Raw genomic sequence first — 20689 nt, 5'->3', positions numbered from 1 at the left:
GAAAGGTTGCTGCTGTGAGCCGTGAACCACGCCGGGATCCTTGGCCTTCCAGGGAGAGGAATTTGATCCAGGGCCAGTGGTGAGGCTGCTCAGAGCTTTTGTGTAATAAAGTTTTGTTAAAGTATAAAAGAGATAGAGAAAGCTTATGACACAGACATCAGAAAAGGGCAGAAAGAGTGCCTCCTCACTACTTTATAGCAAGAAGTTATATACCTATTCGCAAGCTGCTAATTAAAGAAAGGAAATGTCTCAAAACTCAGTTGCACCAGACCCCTCACCCACAACATAAATTTTGAGATAACATCGGCACGAGGTGAATCATCCCGGGCCATAAAACTGTTGATATGAATCTTGAAGAAAGGCAGGTTTCCATGCAAATACACAGTTTGATTAACATAGCTCAAGAGAACATTTCCACGAGTAAAACACGCTGGTTTGTTGAGCCCTTATCGGTTCTGAGTCTTAGGCAGAACCGACTTGAAGAAAGACAGAGTCTAAGGTAGATACATAGTTCATTAACGCAACTTAAGAAAAACATTTTCATAAGAAAAATGCATTGGTTAGCATTTCATAACCAATGCATTCCCATTGGTTAGCTCAAGGTTTGAGAAAAGTTAAGTTCAGGTGGAACCAGGCGTCATCCTGGCAACACAGAATTTTAAAAGAAAGCTCCTTTTAATTTTGTATAGAGAAGGAAAAAATGTCTGACACTTGTGTATTGTTTCTTCCTGCCACTTAAGAGAGAAAAAACACGTCTGACACTTGCAGTCTATTTCCTCCTCTTGGGTACCACTAGCCTTCCTGCCTGTTACCCTCTCTGACGCACAGGCTTAGTTGCTCCGTGGCATGAGGGATCTCCCTGGATCAGGGATCGAACCCATGTCTCCTGCATTGGCAGGTGGATTCTTTACCACTGAGCCACCAGGGAAGCTCTTAGAGAAATGCAAATTGAAACGCAGTAAGTTATCAGTGCACACCTATCCGAATGAGTAAAATAAAAAGTATAGTGACGACGTGAAAAAGTGGCCAGGATGTAGACAAGTTGGATCTTTCATACATTGCTGGTGGGAATATAAAGTGGTACAGCCACTGTGGTTTCTTAGAACTGTTTGATGACTTAAAAAAACAACATGCTGTCAGCATTGACATTGACATTGAAGTCGCTCAGTCACGTCCGACTCTTTGCCTCCATCCCTGGTCAGAGAGCTAAGGTCCCACATGCCTTGCAAACAAGAAGCCAGAACTTGTAATGGGAGCAATACTGTAACACATTCAATAAAGACTTCCAAAATCCCCCCATGATAAATCTTAAAAAATGCATGTGTACAAATATTGTATGATTCCACTTATATGATCTCTCTAGAGCAGTCAAGATCCTAGAGACAGAAAGTAGGGTAGTGGTTTTCAGGGACCGGGGGAGAGGAAAATGGAGATTTATTGCTTGTGTTGTTGTTGGTTTTTTAAAATTTATTGTTTAATGGATACAGAGCTTTAGTTTTACAAGATGAGTAGAGTTCTTGGGGTGGATGCTGGTGATGTTTAAACAATGTGAATGTATTTTTTTTTTTAATTACTTTTTTTAATGTGAATGTATTTAATGCCACTGACCTGTACACTTAAAAATGGTTTAAGATGGCAAATTTTGCATTGTGTGTGTTTTATCACAGTTTTTAAAATTGGGAAAGGAAAAAACCATACCTATGTACTAGATAAAATGTACAAAAATAGAAATACAAAAACTGTCTCCTCTAGTTCACGTACGAAGACATTTCGTTGTATTCACTTTCCTAGGATTGATAATTTGTTTTAGCATTGCTATGACTCAGGAGGTGTATAGTTTTATGTCTTGCCTTTTTCACTTAATACATCCTCAGCACTTTTCCTTGTTATTGTATTGTTTATAAAGTCTTTATAAACAGCACTTCAAAACAGCTTCATTATGGTCCATTAAATGACTGCCCCATAATTGGATCATTACGGAACATTTTGAAACATTACTGAACATTTGTATATTGTTTGTAGTTTTTATATTATAATCCACACTAAGCTGGATATATTTGTATTCAAAGTAAGATCAGGAACATTTTTTAACATGTTTATTGAGGTATAATTGACATACAATAAATTAGACATATTTTAAGGGTAGTTTAATCAATGTTGAGAAACATCTGTGAAGCCATCACCACAATTAAGGTAATGAAGGTTCTTATTAACCCTAAAGTCATGCCCCTTTGAATTCCTCACTCCTCTCCACTCTTGTCTCTAGAGAACCACTGGTCTGCTTTCTGTCTCTGTAGATCACTTCGTACTTTTTAGAATTTTGTGTAAATGGAATCACACAGAACATTCTCCTTTTTGTCTGGCTTCTTTTACTCAACAGAAGAATTTTGAGATTTGACCACGTTGTGTGTATCAGTAATTCAGTCATTTAAGTCTCAGCAGGATTCCGTTGGATATATGCATAACACTTTTTATCTACTCACCTGTTGAGGGATATTTGAGTTATTTCCGGTTTGGGACTATTTCACATGAGCTACTATGAAAATCTGTGCCCAAGTCTTTGTACAGGTGGGGTGTTTTCCTTTCTCTTGAGTCGATAGCTAGGAGTGGAATAGCTAACGCATATAGTAAGTGTGTTTTTTAACTTTTTAAGAAGCTGTCAGACTATTTCCCAAAATGACAGTACTATTTTGCATTCCCACAGGCACTGGATAAGCCAGTTCTGCCCCATTCTTACCAACATTTAGTATGGTCTGTTTAATTTTAGTCATTCTAATAGATGTCTAGTGGTATCTCACTATGGTTTTAATTTGCATTTCCATCATGACTCACGATATTAAGCACCTTTTCATATGCTTATTTGCTATCTTTTTTTTTGCGGGGGTGAAGTGTCTGATGGAATCTTTTAGCTTTTTAAAAGTTGGATTGTTTATTTGTATTTGGTTTTTGAGAGTATTTAAAAATGCATACTGGGTCCAAGTCCTTTATCAGATGAATGCTTTGCAAAAATATTTCTCCCAGTCTGTATCTTTTCATTATCTTAATAGTGTCTTTTAAAGAGCAGAAGTTTTTCATTTTAATGATGCTTATCACTTTTTCCTTTTATGGATTATTTTTTCTTGTTGTAGCTAAGAAATCTTTGCTCAATCCTACAGTTTCTTCTCAAAGTTTTATAGTTTTAGGCTTTTCATTTGTAAAATAATCCATTTCAGGTTAACTCTTGGAGCCCATGCAAAGTATGGATCAGAGTTCCTTTTTCTTCATCTGAAGATTTCATTGTTCAACATCATTTGTTGAGGACTTTTGCTGTTGAATTGCTTTTGCAACTTTGTTGAAAATCAGTTGTTTATACATGTATGGGCCCGTTTCTGGACTCCCTCTTCTGTTCCACTGAGCATTTGTCTGTATTGACACCGATGCTACACTCCTGTTATTGCCGCAGCTTTAGAGTAAGTCTCAGTGTCAGATGGTGTGAGTCCTTCTTGTTTATCAAAGTTGTTTTGACTCTTTTGGGTCCTTTGAGTTTCCACATACATTTTGAAATCAGCTTTGCAATTTCTTCAAAAGACCCTGCTGGGATTTTGATTGGGATTGCGTCGAATCTATAGATCAGTTTGGGGGGGTAATTAACATCTTCATAATATTATTTTCCCACCCACAAACACGGTGTAGCTCTCCACTGATTTGCATCTTTAGTTTCAGCAGCATTTTGCAGTTCCCAGCGTACGGGTCTTGCCCATCTTTTGTAGGATTTATCTCTGTGAGTGTTTCATCTTTTGTGCTCTATTGACAAAGAGGTCATCAAACCAGCTCCACTCCTCCGTGCTTCCCGCAGCTTCGTGGGGAGCCACACTGGGACCGGTCCCCTGAGGTCCCGATGCTCAGCTCTGGGCATGGGCAGGGAGAGGAAGGATGCTTCTGGTGCCCGCTCAACACCTCATCTCCTTCCCTCTATCCAGAGAGAGTCCACATCTCCACGCCCAACAAGTACGAGTTCCAGTATGTGCAGCGGCCACTGCGCCTCACCCGTTTCGACGTGGCCGTGCGAGCCCACAACGATGCCCGTGTGGCCTTGTCCCCAGGACCCCAGGACACAGCGGGCATGATTGAGATTGTTCTGGGGGGGCACCAGAACACCAGGTCTTGGATCTCCACCAGCAAGATGGGTGAGCCGGTGGCCAGCACACCCACAGCCAAGATCCTCTCCTGGGATGAATTCAGAACATTCTGGATCAGCTGGCACAGCGGGCTCATCCAGGCATGACTGGGTTTGCCTGGGGCGGGCATGGGAACCACCTGGTCCTCTGGCACTTGTTGCTTCCTGATCCATATGATGAGATGGCAAGGCGGGAAGAGGGGGAAAACTCAAGGCAGCCCTCAAGTTACTTACAGTCTGCCTGGCGTTGCTTCCAAAACACTAGTGAGAGCTGTGGCAGAGGAGGTGCCCAGGGATCTGGGAGGCCAGGGAGAAAGGAAGTGGGTATGAGCAGGTAAGATGAGGACTGTGGACACTTTCTGGGCCAAGCAAAGGAGAGAAAAGAAGTCGGTGTGAACAGCTTCCTAGAGGAGGGGTATAGCCAGGTGGTGTTTTGAAGTATGAATAGGAGTTCGCCAGGCAAACTGAAGCAGAGGCTGTTTCAAGCAGGGGGAGCTACATATGCAAAGGTTCCAGGGAGCCCAGTGACTTTGGAACCTGCAGATGCCCCACTTGTGTCTCTGTTGGGTGTTCAGTGAACGGTGTGGTTTCTAGTTTCTCTCATTGCTGATGCCTTGAGAATGCCCCCCCCACCCCCATGAATGTGGCCAAGGCCTCTGACCATGTCTGAACCCAGCTTCCTGCCAGCACCCAGCAGCCTTGGCCTCTTTTTCCAGGTTGGCCATGGTCCAGAGCCATCCAATGAATCTGTCATCATGGCCTGGACCCTCCCCAAACCGCCAGAGGTCCAGTTCATCGGTTTCTCCACTGGCTGGGGTTCCGTGGGCGAGTTCCGCATCTGGAGGAAGGTGGAAGCAGATGAGAGCTACAGCGAAGCCTTCACCCTGGGGGTCCCGCACAGCGCCATCCCCGGGTCTGAGCGTGCCGCCGCCTCCATCATAGGTGTGTCTGCCCGGCAGCCTGGCTTGGGGAGGATGGGGGCAAGTGTCACTTCCGGTTCATGTTCATTCTGGGTTTTGCTGGGGGCATGTGCCTTTGGGGCCTTTGGCCAGACACCCACTCACCTGACCGGCAAGCAACTTCCAGTGCCTTCTCTGTGCTGGGGCCAGACTCAGAGGTGACCCCAAGCCTGCCCTTTGGGGGCTCAAGTCTGGCTGAGGAGGAGGGTCCTTGCCCTCTGTGGGGTGACCCCAAGGGGTGTGTGAACTTCATGAGGGCAATGTGTCTGGGGTGATATACAAGCAGGCTGAAAGACCAGGTGAAGTTAGCCAGGTATGGGGTGGTGGGTAGGGGCTCTGGGGGTCCAGGTGAGAGGGGCGGGACCATTTCAAATGCTTAGAGAGCTTACTGAGCAGGGATAAGAGGCTGTGGCCAGGGACTTCTTGAGCACTGGATTGTCTCCTGTAGCCCAGGCACAGGAGTAGAAACTGGGGACTGTGTGATCCATCTAGTGCTGGATGTTGGAAGGGTGGGGAGGGCGTAAAAGGCTAGGAAGAGGCACACAGACACGAAGGAGGGGTCTTGGGTCTCTGTGACGTCAGAGAATGGAAGCCCTGGGGCCTGGGGCAGGTTGGTGGTTGTCACCAAATCGGAGGATTGCTGGAGTTTATGATTTCTGAAGCATGAAATCAATTCAGATGTGGCCTTGGGGATGATGGCCCAGCTTGAGGTGATGGGTATAGGGGAGAAGACAGACGGGCAGGGATGGAGAGGAGATGCAGGCAGGTAACTCTGTGCCAGCCAGTGCCGTCAGCGCAGCAGGATGGAAGTGTAAGAAGAACTGGAAAGCCCAGAGAAAGGTGGCAAGAAAGTAGCCAGCCAGGCCCCGCCACAGGAGGAGGCTTCAGGAGCAGCAGCAGCCTCAGGGGGGCAGAGGAAGGGAGGTGCAGTCAGCAGGGAGTCCAGAAAGTGTATCAGCAGTATTTGGGGGCATAAAGGCCAGGGAGAGGGAGGCAGAGTACAGAAGGGATGAGAGCACAGTAAGTCAGAAATAATAGGAGAAAAGAACTTTCAAAAACACACCAACAATACCACACGTATAAGAAAACTGTATGAAAAACCCCAATACTCATGGTTAAATAGAAAACCACATTTCATATTGGAAGTTAGAAAAAAATATGTAGAAGGGAGTCAAATGACTGGATTGACATCTTAACGTTTGTGGGATGCAGCCAAAGTTGTTCTAAGAGGAAAATGTATAGTCTCAATTGCACCTATTTAGAAATCTAGAAAGGAAAAAGCATTTACTAATAGTAACATAATGAAAAGGTAGAAAGAACACCTGAGTTACAACTAAAGAACATGGAGGGAAGCATGTAAGGTAGGGCCTGCAAGTGCCCACCAAGGCCAAGCGGTCAAGCAGGCTGGATGGGCAAGGATGCCTCCCAGTCTCCAAGGGCAGCGCTGGCAGCCAGATAATGGGATGCTGGTATTGGGCCATGGGTGGGCTCCCTCTGAGGAAAGTTGTCCCCAGAACAATGCCAGGGCATTGAATGAGGCCAGTCCTCAGCCCATTCTTCCTCTTCCTTCTCACCAGGAGACGTCATGGGGCCAACTCTGAACCATCTCAGCAACCTCCTCCGGCTTCCCTTCGGCTGCGGAGAGCAGAATATGATTCATTTTGCACCTAATGTCTTTGTCTTGAAGTATCTCCAGAAAACCCGGCAGCTCAGCCCTGAGGTGGAGAGGGAGACCACCGACCACCTGGTACAAGGTACTGGGGTGCAGTAGCCTCGGCCACACGGGGCGCAGCCCGCACGCCACGTGCAGAGGATGGGGAAGAAGGCAAAGACGTTGAAAGAGGCCAATCTGGGTGGCCTGATCTGGCCCCTGTCAGTCGGAGCCTGGCCTCTGCACCTGTTAGGAAACCGATCTGATTGCTGGTAATCAGCCATGGGGAGAGGAACAGCATCTTCTGAAAATGTAAATTTTTCCGAACAACCAGGGCAATATAATAGCATTATAAAAACATTTGGGGAAAGAAAATAAATCCCTATAAGCTTCCCATCATGCTCTGTGTTGACCCCTCTACCCTCCAGGAGCACAGGTTAGCTTTGCCATTCTTGGTGTCTCATAGCACAGCTTCCTGTGGCATGCCTCCCCCCAGCCTTGTCCTGTGTGCGTAAGATTCATCCACTGGGCTTTGGGCAGCAGTTGTCTATTCACCTCCATTACTGTGTGGAGACAGCAGTGGGCATGTCTGCAGATGGGCTTTGGAGCAATTTGCAATTCAGGGCTTTTAGAACAGGACTGTCGGTAATTGTCCTCTTTGCATACTTGGTGAAAACTCATCCAGATTTCTGTGGGGTGAAACCGTTGGGTCTTAGGATGGGTTCAGTTTGTAATCACTTTGGGAGGCTACATTGTTTTTTTGTCACATGCATCAGTGGAACACAACATACTGAACTCTCCTCTTATTTCCAGTTTTATTCATTTATGTGTTTTATTTCCAGTTTTTTCCCCCTAAATAATGCAGCATTGAACATCTTCAGAAGTAAACCACCAGTACTGAACTTCAGAAATAAACAAAGCCCTATTGAACTTCTTTAGAAATGAATAACACAGCACTGGGCATCTTCACAGATAAATAACACAACAGTGAGCATCTTCATAGATAAACAACACAGCACTGGACATCTTCCATTGCTGTGAATCAAGTCCTTAGGGCAAGGCACAGTCCTGTTTGGGGGTGGGGTACAGGGCCTTGGAGGGCCCTGAATTACCCTCTGCACATCTGAGCCTCGCAGGGAGGGGAAGGAGGGAGGCTGGAGATGGGGTCCCAGCTCTGTCAGAGATTCCCATTCTGTGTCCCTGGGTAGGACCTGCTCCTTCCCAGATAACAAGGGAGTTAGTCAGTTGATACCAAAATTCTGGGGCCTCCTGGGCTCTGCTTCTAGCCTTACACTGGAGCCAACGTGAAAGGAAAGCATGGAGGAGGCTGAACCTAGCTCTGAAGCTGGCATCTGCCTCGTGCCAGGCATGTGCAGCTCCATCCACGTTGCCCTGAGTTTCCCTCCTTGCAGCCCCTGTGCTAATGGTCCTCGTTTCCCAGATGAGCAAAGTGAGCCTCCTGGGAGTGATCAGATCAGATCAGATCAGTCGCTCAGTCGTGTCCGACTCTTTGCGACCCCATGAATCGCAGCACGCCAGGCCTCCCTGTCCATCACCAACTCCCGGAGTTCACTGAGACTCACGTCCATCGAGTCAGTGATGCCATCCAGCCATCTCATCCTCTGTCATCCCCTTCTCCTCTTGCCCCCAATCCCTCCCAGCATCAGAGTCTTTTCCAGTGAGTCAACTCTTCGCATGAGGTGGCCAAAGTACTGGAGTTTCAGCTTTAGCATCATTCCTTCCTGGGAGTGAAGAGGCGCCCAAGACCTCACAGGGGCCAGTGGCGGGGGCTTCTCAGACCCCAGGCTCCTCTGGACTGGGGCACAAGGGGCAGGCAGGGCACTAGACCCAAGCCAGAGAGAGACGAGAAACCACCGTCACGATCACGGAAATTTACCGAAAAGGATTCAAGAATGCCTGGCTCAGATGATGCTGGCCCCTGTGAGATGGGGAAACAGAGGCATGTGAAAATCTCAATTCCTAAGACAAATCTGGAGTCCCTGTCTCCTGGCCTGTGGTGGTTCCCCGTTATTATGTTCCAAAGGCAGTCCTGATGATCTAGAACCATCTGTCCTCATGGATGAGAAAGGAAAAACTTACGCTGAAGAATGTATAGCTCTCTGAGGGACTTCCCTGGTGGTCCAGAAGTTAAGGCTGCGCACTTCCACTGCAGGGACATGGGTTCAATCCCTGGTTGGGGAACTAAGATCCCACATGCTGTACGGGCCACAGCCAAAAAACTAAAATAAACGTGCAACTCTCAGATGGAAAGAGAAGTCAGAGGTTGCCGTGGGCTGAAGGTCCGGCTTTGTGAAGGCTGACCACAGACTACCCGGAACCTTAAGTCTGCTTGGTCCATGGTGGAGGGGGAGGGGCAGGGCTCAAGTTGGCGGGTTGTGAAAGTCTAGGATGTGGGTGAGCCCTGGCCTCCCAAGGCCAGGCACACCTCAGTGAACCCATCCGGACTCAGGTCCTTGACCGCCATCCAGAGTGTGCTCACACCTATCGGGGTGAGTGGCAGCCTGGACCTCCCCTCTACCCAGACAGCCAGATCTGGTGCCCAACAGCTTTCAGACTCAACAAGCCCCAAATCGACCCCCACCCCCTGGTTTTCCTCCAAATCCCTGGTGTTAGTTCCCTTGGGCTGCCATAACAAAGTACCGCAAACTGAGTTGGGTAGATCCACAGGACTTTATTCTGTCCACTTGAAAAGTATTCACAGCCTTAAAGTTGAGAGTTATGTTTTACTTGGTGGGAATTTTTAGGACTTCAGGCCCAGGAGACAGCATCTCCAGTAATCCTGAGAGAGCAGCTCCTAGAGGGGAGGCGCCAGGTTACATAGAAGTTTTACAACAAAGGCGGCTAGTCTGAACATCAAAAGGTTATTGGTAAAGTAAACCAGATATTCTAAGTTAAGGAATTTAGCGCTTTTTTCTGTATGGGACGATGCAAGAGTTTGGGCTCACGGAAATCATTCCTTTGACGTGCACCTCCACTCTTTGGGGCCAGTATCCTGTTTTGCACATCCCGAGCTCCCTTGGGGCTCACTGCAGGGAGCAGTGGCATTCTGACGGTAGACTCGATCTAGATGGCAAGTGTTCTCCTTCCTGAGTGCCCCCAGGGCTCACCAGCTCATATTAGAGGTCTGCAGTGGCTGGCAACCGCGGCATCCTTGTTACTGATACAGCAGGAAATATTCCACATCTCAGTTCCCTCATGATTCAGGAGGCTGGAGGACTAAAATCAAGGTGTCAACAATGTTGACTCTGTCAGGAGGCTCTGGGGGAGCGACTATCCCAGGACTTTGTTCTGGCGGGATTCTGGTGACGCCCGCTCACACATCATCCTCTGCCTCCATCGTCACAAGCCCTTCCAAGTCTGTGTCATTTCTTCTCTGAGGACACCAGTCATTGGGTTTAGGGCCCAGCCTGATTCAGAAATGTAATTCCATCTGTACAGACCCTCATTCCCCATAAGGTCACATTTTGAGGTTCCAGGTGGACGTGACTGGGGGGAATACTATCTACCCCGGTGTGAGCTCCTGCTCCCTTTTCTCCGGGCTCCATGGACATAGATCGGTGCGTCCTGCTGGTCAGGCCGCTGCATTTAGCAGCCTCTGCATTCTTCCTTTTTTCCTTCACATCTTGTTCAGTTAAGGTAGCTCTGACTATATTGCAGAACCCCTCCCTGCCCATCGCCACCCCCAGTCCAAGCCCGTGGTCATGGTTGCCTAGACTGTCCCCACCTCCCCAGTGTCTGCTTCCTCTCCTGACCTGGCAATCCACCCACTACCTCTGCCCCCTCACCCCCTCCTCTCATGCCCCCTGCTGCCCTCACAATAAGACCAACTGCCTGGCCCTCTTTTGGAGGCCCCAGCCCCCCTGACTTTCTGCCTTCTTGTCCTCCTCAATCCCCTGCTGATCTGAGCAAACCAAGCTCTGGCTCCAGGGGATACAGCAACAACCTCTTCAGGCCCTGGGGTGGGTGACGGTGTGTGGCCAAGGGCCCTGCCTGGAGATAATGCATTTCACCATCCCACCCCACCAGGCATGGCTGAAGGCCAGTGTGTTACCAGGAGTCATAAAGGGGTGATATCAAGAAACAAAAGAGGAATAAAGTAGAGGTTTCAATCTCTCCAGCTGTGTATGTGGGAGAGTTTCAAGGACCCCAGCTGTGTTGTGAGACAGTTTCAAGGACCTCAGATGTGGGCATGGGGCAGTTTCAGGGACCCCCCCATGTGGGTGTAGTATTAGTTTGGGGGTCCCGGGGTAGAATGTTGGCCAGCCAGCCATTCACCAGGGTGCTGTCCCCTCTTGCCCCGCAGGCTACCAGAGACAGTTGACCTACAAGCACCAGGACGGCTCCTATAGCGCTTTTGGAGAGCGGGACGAGTCGGGGAGTATGTGGTGAGTCCTCATTCCCCGGGCACGGCTACTGAAGTTCCCCCACGTGAAGCCACAGCCTCACATCCAGCACAGCATAGCCAGGACCCCTGGGGCTTGATCCTGTCGACTGACAAAGTACATGCAACCTAAAGGTTGAGAGTTATGTTTTATTTGGCAGAAACTTTTAGGACTTCAGGCCTGGGAGAGAACTGCTCCATGGAGGCAAGGGGAGGAGCCAGGTTTTACATAGAAGTTTTGTAACAAAGGGCAGGTGTCTGAACATCAAAAGATTATTACTAATTAAAGAAAACCAAATAACCCAAGTTAAGGAATTTAGTGCTTTTCTGTGTGTGGGAAGATACAAGAACCTGGGCTCACTGAGACAGTTTCTTTCACCACAGCTACCTGGGGCCACCGCCAGCATCCTGTGTTCCCACATCCTGAGCTTTCTTTCCTCGGGGCTCACCGTAGGGAGTGGCTACAGTCTGATGGCTGCTAGATGGTCACTGTTCTTCTCCTTCCTGAGTTCCCTCAGGGCTCACCAGCTCACACTGGGAGGGCTGCAGTGGCTGATGCCTGTGACATCCTTGTTTACCGATACGGCAGGAAATATGCGATTTCTTAGTCCCTAGGGTGATGGGCTTCCCTCATGGCTCAGCTGGTAAAGAATATGCCTGGGTTTGATCCCCGGGTTGGGAAGTTCCCCTGCAGAAGGGAAAAGCTACCCACTCCAGTATTCTGGCCTGGAGAATTCCATGGACTCTATAGTCCATGGGGTTGCAAAGAGTCAGACACGGCTGAGAGACGTTCACTTCACTTTCCCTTCAGGGTGCTGAGGAGTCTGTGTGGAATATGGGGACAGCCATGGTCCTAGCCCCTGGGGGTTAGAGGTTTGGTTTGGATGGGGGAGTTCTGCCTGGCCTGCGTGTGGTGGAGCTGGAAGCAGTGGCTGTTACTCTTACTCCTGCTGTTGTTGTTGCCTCGGTGCCCAGGAACTGAAAGCCCTGCTCTCTGGCCCCTTGTGGATGAGTCCTGGGTTCTCTGAGCCTCCTCAGAGGCCACTGGACCCAGGAATGGGGTGACCCTGAGCAGGAGGGGGTGGACTGGGAGAGGCCAGACCACTGCCTTGAGGCTGGGTTGGAGAGTTCAGGAGGAGCATTCTGGGGTCAGATTTCCCTTGTGAGTGGCTTCCTCTGGCTTTCAGGGTCAGCCAGGGCAGGGAGGACCTGCATACACCTATGTCTTATTCTGTAGGAGTTCTTGGCATCATCAGGGATTTGCCTCATCCACTTTGGGGCTTACTGAGGAAGTAGGGTACCCCCAATTTCCTGTTTCTAGTGGGGCCTCCTTCTCAGTGTCACACCTGGGTGGCACCTGCAGCGCCTGTGGGCATGAAAGTGTCTTGTTCTTAAATCAACAGCGTCCACTGCACAGCAGCAGCCCAGGGCCAGGGGCACAGGGGCACAGCTGGCTGAGCCCGCACTGCAGTGCAGAGTCACTCACTTGGCTCCAGAGGGGCCCAGCCTTGGTGACCTGCTCAGCTCCCCAGTCCCCAGAAGTCTGCCCCATTTCTGTCCCAGGACCCTGCCTTGCTGACAGCGCTTGAGGCAAAGCCACAGTCATGCTCTAGCAAGCAGAGGCCCCCACCCACTCTCGGGGATGGCTAAAGTCATTGAGTCACTCTCTGAAAGCTGGCCAAGTCCCGACAGTTCCAAGAGGCCTCCACCAGTCAGAAATAGTGAGCTGTGATCTGTGAACGCCTTCCCACAGTTCACACACACACTGAACAAGAGAAGATGAATTCTGCTGTGGTCATGGAAACGTGACACCCAGCAGTTTGCCTCTCCTCCTTGGCCTTGTAAAACCTCCTCACAGATCAAAGTTGCAGGATGCACAGGACATTGGCAACAGCAATCCACGGGACATCCACCCTGGAGCTGAGCAAACCCAGTCTCAGTCTTGTGTGAACTGTGTGACCTTAGACCAGCTGTTCAAGTTTTCTGGACCTGTTTCCTCACCACACATCCATCTCAAGACCAGGATCTAAGAGGCAGTGGGATAAGGGTGAAGGCATGCTCATTACAGTGCCAGGTACCCACTGGGATGGATGCCTTGTTAGCACCACTCTCTAAATACTTAGGGCTTCCCTCATAGCTCAGTCAGTAAAGAATCTGCCTGCAATTCAGGAGACCTGGGTTTGATTCCTGGGTTGGGAAGATCCTCTGGAGAAGGAAATAGCAACCCACTCCAGTATTCTTGCCTGGAGAATCTCATGGTTTAGAGGAGCCCAGCAGGTTACAGTCCATGGGGTTGCATGAGTTGGACATGACTTAGCAACTAAACCAGCACCGCCTAAATACTTGGGTGGGAAGTCCAGGATCCAGTCCAGCTTCCTTTAAACTCAGGGCCTGTGCGTCCAATGTACATTCATTCATTTATTCGTTTGTTCATTCAAATGTTTAATATTTGCCAGGCTATTGTTCTAGCTCCAAGGGAACAAGAAAGGCATGGTCCCTGCCTCCGAGAGAGAAAGAGAGACCCTTCACGAGATGTAATAGTTAGCTACTGCTGTGTAACAAGTTACCTCCAAAACACAGCCATTTAAGACAACAAACATTTATTGTCTCAGTTTTGTGGGTCAGGAATTCAGACGTGGATTAGCTGGCACTGCTGGCTCGTGATCCCTCCCAAGGTTGCAGTCATGGTATTGGCTGGGGCTGCCATCGTCGAAAGGCTTGACTAGGGCTGGAGCATTTGTTTCCAAGTTGGTCGTCTCCCGCGGCTGTGGACAGGGGGCCTGAGTTTCTCACTGAAGACCATTCCATAGGGCTGCTTGCGTGTCCTTACAGCATGGCAGCTGACTTCCCCTGGAATGAAAATCAAAGAGAGAAAGTAAGGAGAGTGCCACATGCCTTTTATCAGCTGATTTCCTGAGTCATACTGTCACCCCCACCAGATTCTAGTCTTTAGAATCCAGTCACTCGGTACAGCCTACACTATTCCACTGCTTGAAAGGAGAAGAAGGAAGGCATTTGTGGATATATTTTAAAGCTACTATGTCAAGTATATAATTTCTCATATCTATAAAGCAAATAAAACTTGTTGAGGGGATAGTGTATGATGAGGTACACAATTGTATGGGGTGGTCAAGAAAGGTTTTCCAAAGGAGATGAGGGACAGCTGTATGAAAATCCAAGGGGAGAGGATTCCAGGCAGTGTGAACAGCCTGTGCAAAGGCCCTGAGGCAGCCCTGACAAGTTTGAGCCAGAGAAGGGGACCAGTGTGGCTGGCAGCACAGGCCAGGAGGAAAGTGGCCTGCCACGAGGGAGGAGAGGCTGCCAGGGCCAGACTGAGCAGGAGAGGAGTTTGGGTTTTATTCTGGAGGGAGCAAGAGGGCTTGGTGCAAAGCATGGCTGTAACCTGAGTCATGCTGGGCTATGTGCATATTGAATGAATAAACTTAATTGGTTAGGACAGTTCTGGATTCATAGAAAACTTTTAGCAGATAGAATGAGTTCCCATACAGTCCATCTTCCCTCGATGCACTTTTCCCCCAGTATTAACGTCTTGCATTAATGACGTACATTTGTTGTAATCGATGGGCCAGTATTGCTAAATTGTTGTTAACGGAGGTCTGTTGTTTGCATTAGGGCTCACCCTTTGTGTCGCATGGTTTATGGGTTTGGACAAATGTACACTGTCACCTGCCCACCATTAAGGTATCATACAGAATAGTTTTCTGCCCTAAAAACCCCACGGGCTCTGCATAGTCGTCCCTCCCTACCCCCAGCCCCTGGCCACCGCTGGTCCTTTTTCTAGTCCTGTAGTTCTGCCTTTTCCAGAATGTCACAGAGCTGGAATCACAGAGCATGCGGCCCTTTTCAGATTGCTTCTTTCACTAAGGAATATGCACTTAAATTTTCTCCGTGTCTTATCCTGGCTTGATAGCTCGTTTCTTTTTATTACTGAATAAGATTCAGTCGTGAGAATGCACCACAGTTTGTTTATCCCTGTTGGTGATTTAAAATGGAAAAGTAAAGAGAACAGTGTAGCAGAATTCGGGAATTTCACAGTTGCCAGCGCAGAGGCAACTAAGTTCCATCTGGATCCTGCAGTGTTTGAACTGTCCTTCTGGCTGCTGTGTACAGAGCATGTGATGGGACAGTGTCGGGCTGGTGGGGGCGGTGGGAGCCATGAGGTGCCAGGCTGACACAGGGGCCTGGAATATAAGGAAGAGGATGGATTTGGGGTATCTGGGGAAGAAAGTGACCAAGACAAGCTGGTTCGTAGGCTTGGGGTACATTTTAAGGTTAATATTTCAGATTCTGACAATTTGCAGAAACAGAGCTTGGAGTCACTTGATTTTCTTTTTCTTTTTTTTTATTGTGTTAAAATATGTATACATGACATAAAATTTACCATTTTAACCATTTTAAGTGTGCAGTTCAGTGGTATTAAATACATTCGTATTGTTGTGCAGCTGTTACCACCATCCATCCTCATAATTCATTTCATCTTGTAAATCTGAAACTCTATACCTATTAATGGCACCCCACTCCAGTACTCTTGCCTGGAAAATCCCATGGACGGAGGAGCCTGGTAGGCTGCAGTCCGTGGGGTCATGAAGAGTCGGACACGACTGAGCGACTTCACTTTCACTTTTCACTTTCCTGCATTGGAGAAGGAAATGGCAACCCACTCCAGTGTTCTTGCCTGGAGAATCCCAGGGACAGTGGAGCCTGATGGGCTGCCGTCTATGGGGTTGCACAGAGTCGGACACAACTGAAGCGACTTAGCAGCAGCAGCAGCATACCTATTAAAACTCAACATTCAAAAAACTAAGATCATGACATCCAGTTCCCATCACTTCATGGCAAATAGATGGGGATACAGTGGAAACAGTGACAGACTTTATTTTCTTGGGCTACAAAATCATTGCAGATGGTGACTGCATCCATGAAATTAAAAGACACTTGCTCCTTGAAAGAAAAGCTATGACCAACCTACACCGCACATTAAAAAACAGACATTATTTTGCTGACAAAGGTCCATCTAGTCAAAGCTGTGGTTTTCCAGTGGTCATGTATGGATGTGAGGGTTGGACCATAAAGAAAGCTGAGCACCAAAGAATTGATGCTTTTGAACTGTGGTGTTGGAGAAGACTCTTGAGAGTCCCTTAGACTGCAAGGAGATCCAACAAGTCCATCCTAAAGGAGATCAGTCCTGAATATTCATTGGAGGGACTAATTGGAGCTGAAGCTCCAATACTTTGGCCACCTGATACGAAGAACTGACTCACTGGAAAAGACCCTGATGCTGGGAAAGATTGACGGCAGGAGGAGAAGGGGACGACAGAGGACAAGATGGTTGGATGGCATCACCGACTTGATGGACATGAGTTTTGAGCAAGCTCCGGGAGTTGGTGATGGACAAGCAAGGGTGACGTGCTGCAGTCCATGGGGTCGCAAAGAGTCAGGCTCAACTGTGTAACTGAACTGATACCTATTAAACGCTAACCCCCCATTCTTGCCTCCCCCCCAGACCCTGAAAGCCCCATCCTACTTCCTGTCTCTGATTCTGGCTACTCTAAGCGCCTCATAGAAATGAAATCATACAGTACCTGCCTTTTTGTGATTGGCTTATCCCACTTAGCATCATGTTATCAGTGTTCATCCATATGTAAGCATTTTTCAGGATTTCTTTCCTTTTCAAGGCTGAATAATGTTCTATTGTATGGATATACTGATGTTGGCAGGTAAGAGGACCTCAGTCCTCATCTTCTTTGGAGAAAGAACTCCGCAAAGAGAGTTTGTAAAGCAGGCATAGTTTATTGGAGCCACAGTATGTGCAAAGAGAACAAAGAAGCAGTTTATTTAGAGCAGAACCAAAGCAGAAATACACACCCAGAGAACGATGTGGGCATGCTCCTTGATGGGAAGTGTGCCAGAGAAGTGATTTAAGTCACTTACACAGAGGTAGTTTTTCCGGGCTTTTGTTTTCCTATGGCCAGTCATGCTTCATTTCCCACATCTGTCCTGACCCAGGGCCTTTCCCGATGTGCACATGAGTCTTTTAACCACAATGGATTCCAGTGAGGAGGTCTCTGGAAGCCCGACGGAGCAGAGGCTATGGGTTAGTGCCTCCTCCCTTTATGACCCCCTAGGAGCTGTTTCATGCATGTGCAGCTAGGGAGGACTTCCTGACCTCAGGAATGAGAGATGTGATCTTATCTTCTTACTCCAGCAGGGCTCAGCTCCTACCATTGACTTTTTTCCTTGAAATGTCAGGAGAAAACAAGCTCCAATTTACTCAATCTGACAGACTGCAACTGCTCAGCCCAGGGGCCCATCTGCATCCTACCTCAGTACCACATTTTCGTGTTCATTTATCTGTCAGTGGACACCGGGTTGCTTTTACGTTTGGCTGTTGTGAATAACACTGCTACGAGCATGGGTGTGCAGATATCTCTTTGGGACCCTGCTTTCATTTCTTTGGGATGTATGCCCAGAAGTGGAATTGCCAGATCATATGATAATTCTAAGGGCTTCTCTGGTGGCTCAGTGGTAAAGAAACTACCTACCAGTGCAGGAGACACCAGTTCGATCCCTGGATCAGGAAGATTCCCTGGAGAAGGAAATGGCAACCCACTCCAGTATTCTTTGGAGGAGCCTGGTGGGCTGCAGTCCTTGAGGTCACAAAAGAAGCAAACAACAACATGGCAATTCTATGTTCCATTTTATTTTAGGGATCACTGTATTGTTTTCAGCAGTGGCTGTAATATTTTCCATTCCCACCAGCAGTGTGCAAGGGCTCCAGTTTCCCTGCATCCTCACCAGTACTGGCTGTCTTCTGCTGTTTTGTTTTTGTGTTACAGTAGCCGTCCTGATGGGTGTGGAGTAGGGGAACCACTCGATTTTGAAAAGGATGGATTACTCTTTCGTCTTGAGTTGGGGCATTTCCCTTGCTAACAGTTCTGCTGTTTGTCCCTCTTGGCTCCCTGGTTTCCATCCGGTGGTTCTTCCGAGTTCATTTTTTTTTTCATTCATTCATCCCCCAGCCCCGTCATCTCCCATTCAGGTTGCACTAGCAACAGCTGGGATGGGGGATGGGGCGAGCAAGGGACAGGCTGCAGAGATGAGGGTAGACACAGAGGGAGGGCCTGGGAGTCTAGAAGCAACCAGCTCATCCAAGAGTGGAGGTGCTAAATGCTAGTGGAAGTGCTGGGAGGCTTCCTCTGAGAGGACACCCCTGGGTTGAACATTGAGAAGACTTCTCAATGAATACTGAGAGGACAACAAGTAAGACTTCATCCTGTAAAGAAAGGAAGTAGGAGCACTCTGCATTCAGGACCTGGGTAACTGAGTGACTGAATGGGTTTGTGGGATGTTTTCAGCTGCAAACAACATAAAAATGACTGAAAAAGGAATTCTGAACATGAGTTCACACCGCAGAGCTGAGAAGTCTCCGGGACTGGCCAGCCTGGCAGCCTGACAATGCACTTGGGCCCCTGGTTCTTTCCCTTGGTCCCTGTGGACCTCCTCAGCACAGTGGCTGCTCTTCTTGTGGTAGCAAAATGGCTGCAGCTGCTCCGGGCATCACCTCATGTGCCCATTCCAAAGCTATTTGCAGACCTGGGGACTGGAATGTTCATGGCTGTGGCTGACCAGGGCTACAGAGGAGCCCAAGTGTCCAGGGTACCTGGTTGCTGGTTTTCCCTGGGATCTCTCAGCAAAACTGAGGATCTCTTGGGAAATGGTTATGGAGGCGCAACAAGGAAGGTCTTTCACACATGGTGGTGGTGGGGGACTTGACAGGCTCAGAAAAAGGTGCTTCCCAGGTGGGAGGGAGTTAACAGGGAAGATAGGCTGTATCATCAGGCCCTGCTGGGTGCCCACACACTTCCATCAAGTGCTCACAACAGGGCAGACTGGGCCCTCGTGTCTTACAGAGAAGGAAGCAGAGTCTTGGGTGATGTGGGGAGTGTACCACAGTCCCTCAAGGGGCACATGGGAGGTGACTTTGTTTTGGGACAGCCCGGCCCTTGCTGTCTCAGCTCTCTCAGCCTGTACTCCATCCTGTTTCAGGCTCACAGCCTTTGTCCTCAAGTCCTTCGCCCAGGCTCGCAGCTTCATCTTCATCGACCCTCTGGAGCTGGAGGCCGCCAAGGACTGGATTGTCCAGCAGCAGCAGGCAGATGGCTCCTTCCCGGCAGTGGGCAGGATTCTGAACAAGGACATTCAGGTCAGCAGCTTCTCAGCCTCCTCCGGGAGCCCTGGCCTTGTGCTGCTTGCTCCCCGGGTTTGTCTGCGGCCAGTGGGGTTGGGAGGCTGTCCCCTCTGGTTGGGGTGAGACCCACAAATCCTCTTACAGGGTGGGATCCACGGCACAGTCCCACTGACAGCCTACGTGGTGGCTGCGCTCTTGGAAGTGGATCCAGCCTCAGAGGTAAGTGCACGGGGCCCGGGAGATGCTGGGCTGGAGGAGCGAGTGAGCAGTTTCCCCTTGCCAGCCAGGCTGGCCATCTTCTGGCCATCTTTAGCTTCTATTTCTTCCTTGCTGTCCTCCTTCTGTTCATTAATGGGACATTTTCATGCTTTCCAATGGTCACAGTTCTTGTGACCTAAGCACTTCTTGTGACCTTACCACTTCTTGTGACCTAAGCAGATGCATGAGAGATTCTGGCAGTAGTCATGAGGGGCATGCATGTGTCCCTGAGTTCAAGCCTTCCCAGGACTGTCCATAGCCCCCAGCTCCCATTTGGAGAATCATTTGAGGCTCAGTCATTATCCTGGACAGTGACCTGTGGGCTGACTTTAGGAAGCCTGATACAAAACGTTGGATGGGACTTCCCTGGCAGTCCTGTAGTTAAAGACTCCGTGCTCCCAATGCAGGGTCTTGGGTTTGATCCTTGGTTGGGAACTAAGATCCCACATGTCATGCAGTGCAGCCAAAAAATTAAAAAAAATTTTTTTTAACTTATGAATGCTTCGGGGGAGAAAGGTCTAGAACCTTTGGGGACAGTTAGTACTGGACCCAGCAGGGCTTAGATGTCCCAAGGAACTCAAGGCTTGTGTCACTTTTGTGAGGCTGTCCCAAGTGGGAGTGGCATGTCCCCTGCAGAGGGAGCTCCCAGGATAGACAGATCTCAGCCGCCAGGCTAGGGATTCCACCATTCCTCACATCTGTGCCAATGCTAAAACCTCTGATGATGAATTATGATTTGTGGTGCTTCTCAGATCTTTCCGCTTCACAATGCAGATTTGCAGCTGCTGTGTTTAGAGTTTGCTGTGACCTAAGACCCTCCATGTTCCACATGCTTTGCCCAGAGGGCCCCTCACTTGCCATGTGTTAAGAGGTTGAATTAGGTTGCCCAAAACCCCAACCCCCTAAGTCAGCTCAGGCTGCTGTCACAAAATACCACAGACCAGGGCCTTAAACCACAGACCTTTATTTCTTTTTTAAAAGTTTGTATTGGAGTGTAGTTGCTTTACAGTGCTGCGTTAGTTTCTACTGAACAGCAAAATGAGTCAGCTATACA

General features: G+C 48.7%; 1 protein-coding gene across 4 annotated transcripts in view; it reads left to right on the top strand.

The window, feature by feature from the left end:
- The window catches only part of CPAMD8 (C3 and PZP like, alpha-2-macroglobulin domain containing 8), a 99464-nt gene that overhangs the window by 61171 nt on the left and 17604 nt on the right, over nucleotides 1-20689 (top strand). For all 4 annotated transcript variants that reach the window (XM_027548138.1, XM_027548136.1, XM_027548135.1 and 1 more), the window contains 6 exons: nucleotides 3960-4258; nucleotides 4873-5098; nucleotides 6693-6869; nucleotides 11091-11172; nucleotides 19236-19392; nucleotides 19522-19596. In XM_027548138.1, the coding sequence (XP_027403939.1) occupies nucleotides 3960-4258; nucleotides 4873-5098; nucleotides 6693-6869; nucleotides 11091-11172; nucleotides 19236-19392; nucleotides 19522-19596 (1016 nt within the window). The remainder of the gene's footprint in view (nucleotides 1-3959; nucleotides 4259-4872; nucleotides 5099-6692; nucleotides 6870-11090; nucleotides 11173-19235; nucleotides 19393-19521; nucleotides 19597-20689) is intronic.

Source organism: Bos indicus x Bos taurus, chromosome 7 (assembly GCF_003369695.1).
Source record: "Bos indicus x Bos taurus breed Angus x Brahman F1 hybrid chromosome 7, Bos_hybrid_MaternalHap_v2.0, whole genome shotgun sequence".
In the NCBI taxonomy this organism is placed as follows: domain Eukaryota; kingdom Metazoa; phylum Chordata; class Mammalia; order Artiodactyla; family Bovidae; genus Bos; species Bos indicus x Bos taurus.
The sequence above is the reverse complement of the archived record's forward strand: the minus strand, read 5'-3'. Positions and strand labels throughout refer to the sequence as shown.